At 52.8% G+C, this 16,419-nt stretch overlaps 2 protein-coding genes across 2 annotated transcripts; both read right to left on the bottom strand.

The window, feature by feature from the left end:
* Positions 1-334: 334 nt before the first annotated feature.
* On the bottom strand, positions 335-2,242 carry LOC131293234 (cingulin). Its single transcript, XM_058321314.1, has one exon. It carries the CDS (start codon positions 2,240-2,242, stop codon positions 335-337), a length of 1,908 nt encoding a protein of 635 aa, XP_058177297.1.
* Positions 2,243-4,981: 2,739 nt separating this feature from the next.
* On the bottom strand, positions 4,982-15,936 carry LOC131293233 (multiple epidermal growth factor-like domains protein 8). The gene is made up of 6 exons (XM_058321313.1): positions 15,739-15,936; positions 15,449-15,640; positions 15,139-15,372; positions 8,921-14,618; positions 7,490-8,839; positions 4,982-6,390 (listed from the first exon to the last, which is right to left on the bottom strand). The coding sequence occupies exons 1-6, from the start codon at positions 15,934-15,936 to the stop codon at positions 4,982-4,984; spliced, it is 9,081 nt and encodes a 3,026-aa protein (XP_058177296.1).
* Between the last annotated feature and the right edge of the window lie 483 nt (positions 15,937-16,419).

Below are 16,419 nucleotides of genomic sequence, written 5' to 3'. Positions count from 1 at the left end.
GTTCCTTTTCTTTAGTTTACCGTGTAAGCTGTCGCTAGTTTTAGCCATTTCCTTCCACTCGCACATCGCACTGCATAAGTCGATGGTTCGAATCGAACCGTGGCGCAAAGGATCGAATCAGAAGTGGACGAAATAAATTCATTATTGAAAAATATGGAAAAAAAAATATGATCGCCTTTTTTTCTTTACGGTTTTTGTTTACAACCTCTTCTAAGATTTAGTTTAGTTGAATAGAACGACATTTTATCAAATTTTATTTTGTCACATGCAAAAGATTTTTTTGAAATACATTCGAAAGTTGTATTTCCGCTCATTTGGCAACGAGTTCAATTGTTCATTGCAAACAGACCAGCTTCTCGTTCTGAAGGTAGGACAGCTGATTTCGTAGGGAGCGAATTTGAAGCTGCGCATCGTCGAAACTGCCGGAGAGCACCCGGATTTGGTTGTGCATCTCGCGCAGAGCTTCTTCGCGGTTCGAAATGGTGAACGATGCCTCCGCCCGGCAGCGCGCCAGTTCCGTCTCCAGCTTGGCGTACCTTTGTTGGGCCGTCCTGCGTTCCTGCTCCATTCGGTCGTTGGTTCGAGCGATAATCCGGGCGCTTTCCGTTCGGAAATCGTCCAACTCCTGCCGTGCCTGCAGAGCGGATTCGTCTGATTGCTGCTTTTCGGTGACAAGCTGCTTTAGTTGCTCCCGAAGCTGCTCTAGCTCTAGCTGCGAGTGCTGAAGGGCTTGCTGAAGTTCGGCGTCCTTTGCGGCGTGTACACTGGCAAGTCGGTCTTCGAGTGTTTTGGCCTGCTTAAGGGCACGCTCCAGCTCGGAGTAAAGTGTTTGGTTGGATTCCTTCAACTGTTCCGATTTTGCCTCTGCCTCTTCGAGCAATCGAGGATATGGCGTAAGCTCGCGCAGCTTGTCCTGGAACTTGCGCTTGATCAGCTCGACCTCGTGGTTGATCTGGGCCTCGACCCGCTTGTTGGTGTGGCGCAGTTTGTCCAGCTGTAGCCGCTGCTCTTCGGTTTTCTGCTGCGCGTCTAGATATTTGGCCCGGTAGTCCTCGAGTTGGGTCGCTTGCTCGCGGATCAATACCCGAAACTGGTCCTGTTCGTCCAACAGCTCTGTACACCGCTTCTTCAGCACCTCTCGCTCGGTTTCTTCGGGCAACGGATCACTGGGACCTGCCTGGGACTTCGCTAACCGCTCAGACAGTTGCCGACACTCCGTTGTCTTTTTGGTGTACTCGTGCAGCAACAAGCTGTACTGCTTCTGGGACTCCATATCCTTCGGACTTTGGACAACCCGCCCCGATACTGGAGGGTCGTCATACACACAGCTCGACGAACGAGTATTGTTCGGAACCTCGGTTGTCTCCGAATGGCGTAGTTTAGAAGACACCTTTGGTTCGTCCCCTAGCGGGCCCAACTCTTTCTGGATGCACTGTAGAGCCTGCTCCATCTGTTCCAAGTTCTTTCCCAACCTGTCTGTATTCTCGCGATAGAACTCCAGCCTGTGCAGCATGTCGGACTCACAAAAATGCGGCACTGACGCTACCGGTTTCGGATCGCGTTTCGTCCCGCGAACTTCGTTCCCCTGCCGCACCTTGCGTACATCCACCGACAGTCTCTCGAGCCTCGCCTGCAAAATCTCTATGACGCGATCCCGATTGAGTAGCTCCTTCTCGAACCGTTCGGTTAGTTTCGCTTCGCAGATCCGTTCGCCGGAGCTACTGGATCGAGTCGAAAGATTGGAGTCGCAAGAAGATCGCATACCCTCGTCCATCGACACACTCCCCATCGTCCACGGGTTGGCACTGAACTCGTCGACCTTATCCGGGCACAGACGGATCGATTGCCACTCGGCCCCATCAATGCCTTGGCGTTGCTGCTCCGCGATCACTTCCTCTAGCAGCTTGCGCTGCAACTCCGCCTCCTTCTGCAAACGGTTGCGAAGGAACGACAACTCCTCCCGGTCACAGTCCGCCTTCGGCTTCATGGATTCTTTCTCCCGTATCTTCCGTTTCAGCTCCCCCATTATGTTGCTCTGCCGTGCCAGCTTGTGGCGCAGTTTTGCCAATCGCCTTAACGAATCTGGTTTGACACCGTCGGAAGTGGCAGCACCACTCGCCACCTGCGGACCACCGACCGTCGGTTCCCCGCCGAACTCCCCGCTGGGTACCACCGGCAGCTTGCCAAGAATTGTATCCAACACATCCGCAGCATCGTTCGTCACCAACGACTGGTTCGACATCGTTCCCCGTTTCGAAGGATGTTTTCAACAGTAAAATTTTAAAATGCAACGAGAGATTCTATCAATTATTCTAGCGACCTTTCCGAAAACGAAAACGAATTCGATTGGTAAAATCTGGACGCAGTATGAGCGCACTGTGGTTACTAGATTTCGACGAAAAATTCCATAACAACTGACGGACGAAAATGCTTCTGCAAATCACGGTCGTTCGATTGCTAGTCATTACTGATTTACAATTTTGATTTCACTTTCAAGTGAAATTATTCTACGCTTATCGAATATCATTTAATGATAAAAGTGCTCCTTTTGTATTAAGCTCAGAATGAAGTACAGTTTCAGAACTGTGTTGAACTTTTTTTGTAACGAATTCCGTATTGATAAAAATTATTATCAGATAATCTTTTAGCTCAAATAGGTTTGTTTAACGAATACCAACATTTTAGAAACAAATTATAGAATTATTTACTCTTTATTGTTAGTAAAAAAATATGTTTACTTTTGTTGATTTTCCTTTCCATCTGCATTGTTATGAATTTTATGGCCATGATGGTGTTTCGAATCTATACCAACAAAGTAATGGGTAACGGTATTAACATTCCACATTAATCTAAAGCCACCCTAAAGATGGATAATACATAGTGAGGAGTAGAATAGTTCCCCAACTTGTAAGCCCACTTTGTCAAACGAAATGTTACCCAGTAAAAGCGGTACACATACGTTTTGTAAACTTTTTACTTTATTTCATTGAGATTACTACACAGTTTACTTCGCAACTTTGCGCGCAGCTCAACCAGCTCCACCGACCACCAGCCATGTACAAAATATAAACAACGTGCTGGAGAAATGGCGCTCGGTTCGATAAGTTTTACCGTTTAAATTCTATTTCCTCCGGGGCCTACGCGACCCGTTTCCCGCGGGGTTAGCCCGCGATCATCGTTTTGGTTAGGTTTACAATTATCTACACACATCGTTTTGTTCAGTTTACTATATCATCACCAGCGATCGAAGGTTTTCGCGAACCGGACGAGATTCTTGATCCGTTTGGTTTCATCCTTACCGTGCCGTTTGTGCTCGTCGGGATCATGTTTGCTTTATGCGTTCCCAATCGCGTACTACTACTATCCGTCGGCCAACGCTTAATCCTAGCTAGAATTATTTTCGCTACCAGGGAAGCACCGATGTACGGACACGACTCAATCGAAACTAACACTGGATCGACTTGTTTCTTACTTGGGCCACAAGGGGATCGAAAAATAGGAAGCATCTTTGAGTGAATAGAAAATTGAAACTAACACACTATTGCAATGGTAAGGATGTGAAAATAGTTTACGGAAAACAATGGATTAACTAATACATTAAATTGTTCCTTTGCGTTGCGTGTTTTCCACACTTAATGTATAATACTATTTGCTTATCGATTTTTGTATACAATAATGATGACAATAATCTTGCAGCTGCTTCAGTGCAATGTAAAAATATCCTCTTGAAATAACAATACTTGCGAGTTCTGTGTCGAGATCGAGTCGGTTTACGGGAGAACGGTTTTGTATATGCCCTTACACGGGAGGAAAGGGTTCACATCAAGACCAGTGGTTCCATCCGTAGATTTCTCGATTTATGGTAAACATTCGGTATCACGGTTTGCGTTCAGTAGTATTAGTAGCTTAACACGCTATAAGTCGGTAAGTATAAGATTAAGATTTTCTACCCACGGTTGCGCGGGTTCCTTTCCATTTCCTCGCGTTCTTATTGCACTCAGTTTCACACTACCTTGCTTGATCGCACCTTATCCACCTCATCCTAGTCACACATACAAATTGCACACGTTCACACGCACACGCACACACACACACACATGCACAAATTTATTACTAAGAGAAAAATAACACATGGCCGTTAGAAGTACGTAAACTAAGACGGTTTCGCGAAGTACCTAGCGCTTGTCTTTTCCTTTGCTTCTAAAGTGATACTCTGGAGGATGAACAACAACATCCTCCATGGATGGATAATAATTTACTAGTGGTTCTTTGCTACAGATCGTACCGGGAACTCGCACTGATGAGTTTGCCATTTTTTTTACCTATTACATCATAAACGCTTCACAGGAGAACAAAATATTAATGCTTCTTGTCGATCCTTTACGACAGATTAACAAATGCTCCATCTTAACTTAAAAGTGGACTGTGATTCCACTGAAATGAAAATAAATGTTTCGTCTAAAACAATCTTTGCATGTGCCAAAAATATATTCACACACACACAGACACACAGAGTTTGCGATATGCCAATTCTTATACAACCTAATCCTAGTATCAACACTCGGTGGTGTAGAAAAGAAAAAAACACTAATAGCCTACCACGTGGGTTTGGTTTCAAACTGTTCATACACGGTTGTTCGGAGATCAGACAAGCCTCTTCGGAGCCCGTTTTCTAAATTATCCTATCGCAACTCAGTTAGCTAAGCTTGATGATGATGAATCGATACGCACGGTTTCGAACAAGCTAACTTAAGGCAAGGGGGTTTTGTTGTAAGCAAGCTTTAGAGGAGCATGGGAGGAAGCAGCGGGATACATAAATTAGAGCATGTGTGCGTAAAATCGAAAAAAAAGAAAAGAAAACGATAGTTTGCCATTTAAGCGCTGCTACTTTCCGATGGGCGGTTACTTCCAGACTGGCCCTCTGGGTTCCTGTAATTAATTTTCGTTGAGCAAACGGTTGTGTTTTCTCTCAGCACTTCGTTTAATGGCCGCGGTTCTGCGCACCGAGCGGTTGCATCGGAACCTGCTCGAGATGCACCTCGATAAACGGTTGCCGTTCCGCCAGCGGACCAACAACGTCGGCCACCTCTACGCGATGCTGCTGCTGTTGCTGCTGCTGCTGTTGCTGGTGTTGATGGTTGTTCGGATGATGATGATGATGTGGATAATGATGCCTTGCAGGCGATGAGGCGTGGAGAGGTGCACATGCGTTCCCCCCGGCCGCTTGACCTGGCGAGCTACGCCGGCGATGATGATGATGATGGTGACCACGGATTGCGTACGACGGGTAGCTACCGGAGCGTCCCATCACGATCAGTGCCGAAGCCAAAGCAAGCGTCATCTGAGATCGCTGCTTGCCGGGCAATCGGACAAACACCGTCCCGACGGCTGCGTAGTTGTCCGCCGTTGGTTCCAGTGCAATAGGAGCCACATCCGCCGGCTGTTGCTGGTGTTGATGCGCAAGCGAATGCTGGGTCATCGCTGGGTTACTGCTAGCGACGCCGGACACAGATCCACCGGCGTTTGTGCTGGAATGTTTCGAACCACGACCACGCCGTCGATGTGGTGCAGGAGTTGTTCCGCTGCCGTCGGCCCCGTCACGCGACACCGTCGGACACTCGAGTGATAGGTTCACCCGGCCAAACGGTCGCTTGGCCATGTGCAGCATTTCGACCACGTGGCGCCGACGGGCTCGGCGCATATCGGCCGCCTGTTTGGCTTTCCACGCAAGCACGCAGATGGCCAGAAACAGGAAGAAGCACGAAAAGAACACGGAGAAGAACACGAACAGGTGGATGTGCAGCTGGTCCTGGCGGAAGAACACCAACCCGTAACTGGCGGCCGAACCAGACCGTGCCCTTAGAGCGATGTAGAACTTTGTCTGCCCAAGCGCGTGTACCGTGTGGGGCAGCGTTACGACGAGTCGATTCTTGAGGGCAAACACGCGCAGAAGGAACTTGCACTGACGCAGCGTCACGTACGTGATGAGGTCCTTCGCAGTGCGATCCGTCACCAGATAGCCCTCGTACCGTATCTGACCGCCACAGGCTGGGGAATTGCGCTCGCCCGTGGCTGGAGTGTCGGAGAGGCGAATGTTTAGCGGGTGCACCTCGTCCGCTGGGTCGGAGTTCATGACACGGGCGGAAGATGACGCCGATCCGGGACTATCGCGGTACCAAGCGTAACCACCGTCGAGATGAATGTCATGGTGCCCCGTACTCCCATTCGTCTGCACGATGAACGACTCGTCCGTGGGGCTCATGTAGAAGTCCAGCTCACCCTGCGTCACGTCCACGATGAAGCGTATGTCCACGTTCATGTAGCGCGGCTGGATGACGAAAAACACCGTCTGGCCGGCCTTGAGCGGTTGTGGTTTTATTTTACACTCGTCTGTGGGCGATAATATAACACGATGCCATTAATACACAACAATTCACATACAGACATTCCAAATAACGTTTTTGTAGGTCCCGTAATAAAATCTCATCTCAATTTTGGTCACATTTGTTAGCCAACCGTACTGGTTCGCAATATTCAAAACATCCCCAAACTAAGTACGCTTGAAACTTGTAAGGCGTAAAGTTGTACAAGCTCAGCTTGCATGCAAGTTTGCTATGCGATATAGCCTGCTGCTAGACTAGAAAAAAATCCCAACCAACTGTCCCGCAACAGAAGAACAGAATTAGCGTCTTCATTGTCGGTCATGATGCCCTTTGTTCTCGCTTTGAAGTCACTAACTTGCCACGGATGTTTGGTATTTTCACTTTGTCCACAATTATTGAATATGAACAAAATAACTACGTGCATTTACTTTTGGTAAAAACTACCAAACAGCTTTTCCCATTACGTAGCATTGATTGCTATAGGAACCAGCTTGCATTGGGAAAGTGTAAGGATGCTTGGATTAATAAAATACTTTTCATGTTGAAATTGATTTTTGAAGCAATTCCAAATTTACGCGCGGAACCGGGCCACCCGGGCTTTACGAAATACGTTAAAATTAGTCTAGTGAAAAAAAAGATCGACAACGAGTAACTAAGCAAGATTTTTCCTATAAATTAACAGAAAAAAAGCTAAATCAAATGCAACACAAACAGAAGTGATAGCAGAATTTCTTTACACTGTCTTTTAGAATACTGGGATACACGAATTTTCAAGTGCTTCGAAACACATACAAAACACAAATTCATTTAAATCACAGTCATACACAAAACAAAAATATTGTTAAGATGCACAAATCAACCAGAACGCAATCCAGAGCTTTGTCCGCTGGACAACACGCGGAATTCGAAGGATATATTTGGTTCCAATGGTTCGAAAAGTAGCCCAACTTGACTTGGAAAAATTGTTGAATGAATGTTATATTTGACCAACATTTCATATTTCACATCCTAGAAGATAGCTTTCCCCTTAAAAAAAAGCATAGTGCTGCCTGTGTAACCGGGCAAGATAGTAATTCTTAATTCAATCGCTCAATCACAAAACTCACCAATCGTTTTCGCATCGAAGCACATGCGTGACTCAACGGTGATGTGTTTGTAGCACTGATGCCCATTGTACGGGTGGCCCGAGTACGAGTCCTTGCACTTGGTGCACTGCAGCGACCAGCAGTTGTACGCGTGGTTTTTGCCCTTCGACGAGCACGTGTTATCGCTCTCGGTGTTGTTGCCACAGTTGCACTTTTCGCCCGTATTCGGGTCGCACATGTCACCGTGCCCGTTGCACTCGCACGGCCAGCACGGTTTGCCGGGCACGAACCGCCGGAAGTACCCGGGAACGCACGTCTCGCAGCGGTCGCCGTCGGTGTAGTTGCCACACCCGAGACAGATCGCGTCGGCCAGCGGACCCTCCTCGATCAGGTCCTCGATCTGGCCGCGGGAAAGGTTCGCCAGTGCCGATTCCTGATCGCGCCCGATGCACACGTCCGTCTGGCCGTTGCAATGCTCGATGCACGGCACACAGCCGCCACTGTTCCGAGGATCACCCACGTAGAACGGCAAGCATTTATCACACTGCGGACCCTTCGTGTTGTTGTGACACTGCAGGCATCGATCGAGCCGATCCGGTCCGGCGCAGTCCGAGTGGCCATTGCACTGACACTGGATGCTGCAGTTCGCCCCGACGTACCCAAACTCGCAATCACACACGTCCGGCTCCCGGCAGCTGCCCCGCACGCACCCCTGACTGCAAACGGGTACGCATTGGCCACCAACACCACCACCACCAGTACCACCGCCACCTCCAACGACGGTAGCATTGTACCCTGGCGCGCACACGCACTCGTATCCATGCAGATGATCCACACAGCGCTGCGACCGAGCGTTGCAGCTGTGATGCCCGTTGGTGCACTCGTTCTCCGGTGGACACTTGAAGTAATGCCACCCGAAACCCTCCGCCTCGTGCGTCGGTGCCTTGCTGCGCGTCTGGTAGATGGCGGCACAGGTCGAGCCCGCCGGATGATTGGCCGGCCCATCCGCCGACCCTTCCGTGCACACGCCCTCCCCATCGGTATCGTTCCGTGCGCACCATCCGCAGTACGCGTGTCGCAGGCAGCTGGCGCACTGCGTGAAACTAGCACACGGTTCTGGGCAGTGGCCCGCGTCGTTCAGTTGCACCACTAGGCCGCAAATTCCGCCCGAACAGTACAGTGGCTGAAAGGTCGGCGAAATGCACTCGTTCAACTGCGTCGACCAGAGACACTCGGAGCTCGAGCCAGTTCGCGCTCCCGGCGGGTGTTTCACGCAGGCGGTACAGTTCCGGTACGTACTGCATGGCACCGGGCAGGTTTCCAGCGATACATTGCGAGGCGCAGGGGTGGCTTTGGGTGTCACCGGGATTTCTCTCGAACCTGGTTCCTGCTGTTCGTGCGAATGTTGCTGATCGTCGATCGCAGTTTCGTCCGTCGGTTCCACAAGTGCACGACACCCGTACCGTTGGGTAGTTTCATCGCGCTCCCAGCTACAGCCAGGCATCGCGCGACAACCGACACAGTCTCCCGCGACGCATCGAACCCCCGGGCACTGCTCCAGCTCTAGGGTTGCCGTTTGGTTTGTGTAGCAAACCTTCACGAACGCACACTCCACCGATCGCTGCACGCAGCTGCCTTTGGGAGCGCAATCCGGGCACCACTTACAAGGGGATTCCTGCTCGCCGTGCCACGGGTAGGTAGCGAGGCAGGAGGAGCACGTCTTGAACGAACCACAGGCTCGCCGACCGATCCACTCTGCATCGCATGTTGTGCCACTGTTGAACGAGATCGTCCCATTGTAGGTCTCGCACGCATGGTACGAAGCGCCGGTCGAGTAGCAGTGCGATGGCCCATCGGAACTAGGTGCCGCACCGCCCGTCTTGACCGAGCAGAAGCTACACCCGGTGTACTGGCGGCAGAAGTACTTCGAGCCGCTCCACAGATCGCACAGATCGTCCGGCAGCTGGATGCGCGTCACACGACAGTGGTTGCTGCCGTCCCAACCGGCCACCACGTACATGGCACCCCCGTCCGGATCCTGGGCCATCGCCTGCGCGTACGTGTACCCGTAGATGGTGCCCACCTTGTCGGCGTCCTTCGCCAGCCGGATCCACTGATTGCAGCGGTACACGTACGCCACCATCACCTCCTGGGCCGCCGTGAGCGAGCTAAAGTTGGTCGATCGCCCACCGAACACAAGCATGTAGTTTTCGGTTGCGACCGCAGAGTGAAGGTAGCGTGCCGCCGGGACATACTCCCCACCGTGGTAGATGAACGGAGGCAACTCGGCCCACGTCCTACTAGCGACACTGAACGTGTATAACCGATTCGATACGACCGACACGCCGTCAACCGTGCGAATGCCGCCGTAAACATACACCAGTTGGCTAGCGGCATGATAGACGGCCGTGTGGCCGTAGATGCCACCGGGACCCGCCGTACCTTCGCCACTGGGCACCACCGCCGTCCAAACGTTCGTCGCCAGGTTGAACATCCAAACGAGACTCTGTAAGCCCGATTGACCGATCGAGTAACCGCCGATCAGGAGCAGCACCTCCCGCTCGCCATCCCGTACGTAGTTGAGCGTGTGGCCTGCCAGCGCCGGTGGTCGTTGCGCCGTCGTGTTCTCCTGCGCCCACCAAACCACACTCCAGCGTTGCGTCTGCAGACCAAACTGCCACAAATCGTCCAGCGTTCCGTTGCGCGCCAGCCCGCCGTAGATGTAGATCGATTGCCGCGGGATAACGATGTCGGCCGCGTGGTAGTAGCGACCCTGGGGCATCCGGTCCTCGGGGCTCGAGTCGACCGTCACCTGCATCCAGGTGTTGTTGCGCGTATCAAACTGGCGGATATCGTTCAACGGACCGTGCGACAGCGAGTACCCTCCGAACATCCACAGCGAACCACGCCGGTCGGCCACCAGCGAGTGGCCGAAGCGAGGCAACGTCTTGCGCAGATGCTCGAAGCTTTCCGACACGAGGTACGAGTTGAACAGTTCCGTGTACACGACGCTCGATGGACGCACCTCCTGCGAACAATCGTCCCCACCGTACCCGGCCGCACAGATACACCGTCCGTAGGCGGTATCACAAACGCCCCGGCGACTCTCTTCGTTGCAGTCCGATGGGCAGATACGCATCGCACAACGGGGCCCCGTGAAACCCTTAGGGCAAACGCAGCGCTGCCCATCCTCGGTGCAGATGTACGGCCGGTGGCAACTGCCCGTCGCACAGCTCATCACCGAGTAGATCGCATTGAAACCCTGCTCGCTCGAGGGACCTTTCTTGAAGTGTACCGTCAGATGCCCGGACCGTGCTTCCGTAATCCACGAGCCACGATTTTCATTGCAAAACACTGCAATCAGCTGCTTCTGCTGGGCCACCCCGGTCAGGTCCGGTAGGCCGTCATACACGTACACCGCATTCTCCCCACAGGTCACGTTCATCCGGTCCGCTTCGATTTCGATCTGAATGATGGCGTTGCGAAGCTCGGGCGAACCACGCGTCACCTGTGGGCTGACGATCCAAAGGCATTCTCGCGTCTCCTGGCCGCTCCAGCTCGAACGGTGCGATTGAAACGATCCCAGTCCCTGGGTGCCGACTTGCGTGAGAACTCCGCGCGATGCACACTCGTGGTAGCACTGTCCACCGTCCTTCGGTTCGCCGTAGAAATTTCGATTACAGTTCTCGCAGTGCAATCCCTCGGTGTAATCCTGACAGTAGCACTCTCCGGTGCGGCCATCGCAGATCCCGAGCGCCACATTCCCGTGCCCATTGCAATCGCAACGCTGACAGCCCGCCTCGGTGGTTGCGTTTCCGTAGCTTCCCGGGCTGCATCGCTCGCAAAACTCGCCTTCGGTCCAGTTGAGGCAACGATCGCACTTCCCCACACCCTGCAGGCAGGTCGAGTGGTTGTTGCACGCACAGTTAACGCTACAATCCACCCCGGTCCAGCCGAGATCGCACACGCACCGAAAGTCGGGCGCACCCGAGCAATGGCCGTGCACGCACGACTCGTAGCACGTCTGCCGGCAGTAACGTACACCGTCGCCAAAGTAACCCTTGCGGCACTTGCAGTTGTACGAACCGTGCGTGTTGCTGCACTCGGCCTGCTCGTGACAATCGTGCAGCCCCAGCTCGCACTCGTCCACGTCCGGGCACTGCGCATACGCCCAGCTACCGGTTCGAGTTTCCGCCCGATCCGTTCCATTCAGTGACAGTGTGCACTCCTTCGACGAGCGTCCAAAGTCACCCTGCATGCAGACGCCGTTGATCGGGTTGTCCTCGTCGTAGCACCAGCCACAGCTGAGCGAACGCAGGCAGTACGAACAGTTCTGGTGGCTCGCGCACGACTTGCACTGCTGCACGACGACGGGTGGCGGCTCTATTGCCGGCGCCAGCGAGCCACCCCCGAGGGGAAGCGTTTGATCGAGCCACTCCCGGCACATCCCGAACTGGTACTCGCTGGTGTACACGGAGAAAGAGAAGCACTGACTGGTGGCTTCACACCACACGCACCGTCCACGATCGTTCAGGCAGGAAGAGCAATCTGCCCGCTGGTAGCACGGCATCGGACACTGGTCGAGCGTGCGGACCGCTTCCTCCGAGCGTCCACGCCGTGCGCACGTAGCATCCTCCGTCCACCATTCGCACGATTCACCACCGGCTCCGGGTCCCAGGCACTGCTCGCACGAGATATAGTTCGAACAGTTCGAGCAGTGCGCCGGTTGAATCGTAAGGTAGCGCCAGTTCCCAGCGCCATCGCGACACGCGTCCCGCTCGCTTACCTGGCGCGAGAGACACCGGTCCGCTAGCTCGCACCAACCGCACGACGAGTCGGACAGACACTCGAGACAGTTGCCGTACGTCTCGCACGCCGTCCCGTTCGAGTACGGTTCGAGAAACTCGAAGGTGAACGCTTGCAGGGCGCCACCGTAGACGTGCTGGAGGCTCATCTTGCTCAGATCCGGCCCATGGTGCCCGTGGTGGTGGGTATGGTGGGGATGGTGCGCAAATCCAACTTTGTTGCGCTGCGCCCGGAAATCCACGAGAATGTTGGCCCGATCGGGCCACTTGAGCATATCGCAGACGCTCTCGTTGGCGGAGAAGTTCATCGAAAGACCGGGACCACCCGGCGGAAGCGTTGGATGGTGATGGGAGTTGGCCGACGAGCGGCGTGGTGGAACCTGCACCGTACGTAGGACGGCGTTCGCGTGACTAACGCAAGCCTGAAGCCACGCCATCGACTGATCGGGACTCACGGGAGGAAAACGAATGAAGCCGAGCAGACGGGCCACCACGCCCGGCCCCCCAAGCAGCTGTTCCGTGGGCGTGTTCGAGGGTGGTGAGGTGAAGTCGGCCATGGTCGCGTTCACGATCATGACGGCGTCCGGCATGGACACGTTCATCGGGTGGAGATACTTGAGGAACGTCAGTCCGGGTCGTTTGTCGAGGGCAGTACACTCCCGCGGGCTTGTCACTTCCGTACCCTTCGAACCCCACCAGCCCGGCTTTTGCGAGGGTGTGTCCTCCCCGCATACACCATAGTTGTCGTCCTTGTGATGGCAACGGGCATTCTGCACACACCACGTGCACCGATCGAGTCCGAGCTTGTGCGCAATCGACTGTTGATGATGATGGATGGAGAAGGAAGGTGCTTTCGGGTCTAGATCCACCGATGACGTACCGTGCACCAGGCACGAATGACAGTCGCCCAGTACCGAGCAAATGCCTTTGCAGCGTGTCGTCTGCAGGTTCGTGGTGCAGTTGGCACCGATCGTGCGTCCGTAGCAAACACTATCCGCCGAACACCAGCCGCACTCCAAATCGGCCAAACACTCGTTGAACGACGTGTGCCGAGGGCATGCCGCTTCCGGTGTGTCCGAGCCACCGTGCACCACTAACATTACTGGCAGCGAGTAGGCGAGGAGATCTCCGTTCACGTTACCATGGTATCCGCCAACTACGAGTAATGTATTGCCAGCGCGCACCGCAGCCGCGTGAGCAAACACACCCTGTTTTTTCGGGTACCGGAACCGACCGACAGCACCCAGCACCTCCGGATTGATCCAACTGTGGCAGCCGAGATGGTACAGGTACATCTGATTGTCGTAGCATATTTCCTCCTTGTTGTGCTTGTGTGAGTAACCTCCGAATACGAGCAAATAGTTGCCGATGATGTTCGTACTGTGAAAGGCTCGCTCGCGCGGTGCGTATCCATCGTGCAGTGCCGTCCGAGGATACTGCAGTTCCGCCCAGTGCTTGTGATCCAGCTGGAACGCAAACATACGCTCCGAGAGGCGTGAAAAACGAGCCACGTTCGCGACCAAACCACCGTACACGATCAGTGAGTTCGTGGCCCGCTGGTACGAAGTCGTATGCGCCACCATGCGCACGTCTAACGCTTTACCTCCGCGCGGGATCACTTCCTCCCACTGCTCCTCACCACCCCTAGCTGACAGTGCTATGCGGAACAACTTCGGGGAAAACTCTCCGTCCTCGGTTGCACCACCGAAAACGTACAAAAACCCTCCGGCCAGCGTTAGTGTGTGTCGTGTCAGGGGCGGTGGTCGTAGACGCGATTCCAAGCCCCGCTCGAACCACGCACCACCCTGGTGCGACACATTGTACAGCCACAGATCGTTCGCTTGCTGGCCGGTGGAAAGTTTTCCACCGAACAGTACGAAGCCATCGGGGACGGTGGCCGCAGCGTGACCGTAGCGTGCTGCCGGGCGCGACCCATTGCCGTACCCGTCGACGTCGGTCCGATTGTCGGCGAGCGTGTAGATGACGTTGCTCAGAAAGTTCGGTTCCTTCGATAAACCCAACCGGTCGGTTTCGACCTCCAGGAACATCGCCCTCCGGAGCGCTTTCTCTTCCGCCTCCGAGCCGGACGCCTCGGTATGGTTGTGCTCTACGCGCAAACCCCACTCATCCTCCCACTGGTTCTTCGCAAACCGGTACACATAAAGGCTGTCAAGCACTTCGTTTAAATTGTAGCCTCCGAAAACGTACAGCGAATCGGATGGTTGATGGTAGACGGCTGTATGGGCCGCCCTCGGGGGTAGCCCGTTTCTCGACTTTGACAGCCAGTGCCATTCCTTCGGGACAGGGTTGGATCGGTGAAGGCTACACGATTGCCCTACGTAGTCCTGCAATAAAAGAAAAATAATAACCATAAGACAGCCATTGTAGACTGGATTGTGTGAATCATTTACAATCGGCCGCAAAATGGAGCGTACAACTAAAGACGAATTGACGTTTCTAGCACAGCTCGAGGAAACATTAATATAATGCAATCTGTTAAATGTAGTTTTGTAGCAAATTTAAATGAAAAATTGAACACACTTGGTACGTCGTAAGTTTTATTCAATTTGCCATCAATTTGCTCAATATATTACAATATATAAAAAACTGTACACCCAATTTAGAGATGTTGAAATATGGTGCGTTCGGTTTTGTTTTGTAAATATCGGAGGATATAATGAACTTTCATTAAATTTCAAGATCGCAGATTAAAACACGAATGTAATATTCCAAAATCAATAAGTTATACATTTGTTTCCTTTTTAGTTCTCCCGGTAGATAAAAAATCTTCAAAAAGTTGCAATTGTAAGCTCAATTTTGCTCCCGACTGTATATTATTTCCCAAGCTGATTAGTGACCACTTACCATTGAACATTCGCACCGGTCAGTCCTGCACTTCCCTCTGCCCTCTTCCTCGCCACACCGAAACGGACACACCTCCAGACTACAATCCGATCCCATCCAGCCGCTGTCGCAGACACACATATGATCAGCACACCGTCCATTGCCGGTGCAATTGTTCGGGCAGTTGGTGACGAAAAATTCCGCCCGAAAACCTTCCAACACGTAATTCGTGTCACTGTACAGCAGTATGAGCATCTACAGGGACATAAAGAAGATAGGCTCGTAAGCAATAACATAATAGCGGTAACAAAAACGTGACGGTAACACTTACGCTACCGGAGCTGGCGACGACGTGCTGTGGTTCCGTATTCCCACTGAAGCTGCCCAACAGTGGCGACCGAAACGAGTCTCCATCGTAGATGAAGATATAGTCGTACGAGCACTCGGTACCCATGCTGCGAAACTTGAGCGTTATAAATTGACTATCATTTGCCGCCCGTATCAGCCACTCGCAGTGGGAATCCTGGAAAGCGACAAAAGATCAGTGCTAGTCAACAAGAGTTCAGCTTATCAAAGCAACCCCACGGTAAACGCCTACCACGATCACGCGGGCGTACGTACCTGCGTGTAGTTGGATCCGGATGGGCCGTCACTGATTTCCCCATGGGACTGTGTGAAGACGCGTCTTGTTTTATCACAGGACTGCTTCGGTTGGGCAGTTTTGGCCAGCGTATATCCCACCAAGGCGTACGGTAGCAAGTGCAACACCACGATCGCCGATAGGAGTGTCCGCACGGTTATCTCTACACGGCGGCACATTTTTGCACTTGGTGCTTTCTTCTGTTGCGCGCTCGTGCATCTGACGATAACGTTGCTGCGTTGCTGTTCTCCGCACTGATTTGTTTGCGGAGTATTCGCAAACGGCTGCTGCCGCCACCGCGAGCCGTTCATACGTTGATTACATTTTTGCGACTGCAGCGGGGCTAATTGGTTCATTCTACTGGGTGGTAGTCGAGCGAAACGCTGATGGTCGTGACTAATTACTACCTCCGGCTAACTGACGACACGGTGCACGTCTCGGCACCTTTCCACCGCTCGCTTCCGGCAGTGGCAACCGAAAGATTTATTTCTTGCAAGATGGGCTGCTGTTGTGGTGCGCTTTGCGCAATTGATCTATGAATGAATTGATGAAGTCGCTGATGCGATGCCTGCCCTTGCTTATTGTCAGCGACGAGTGCGTTTATGTTTTTCGGGCAAGCAGCTTCACACAGCCTATAGAAATGTCCATTGCACTAGCATTTC

The sequence above is a fragment of the Anopheles ziemanni genome, chromosome 2 (assembly GCF_943734765.1).
Source record: "Anopheles ziemanni chromosome 2, idAnoZiCoDA_A2_x.2, whole genome shotgun sequence".
Taxonomy (NCBI): Eukaryota; Metazoa; Arthropoda; class Insecta; order Diptera; family Culicidae; genus Anopheles; species Anopheles ziemanni.
This window is presented reverse-complemented; position numbering and strand designations above follow the sequence as displayed.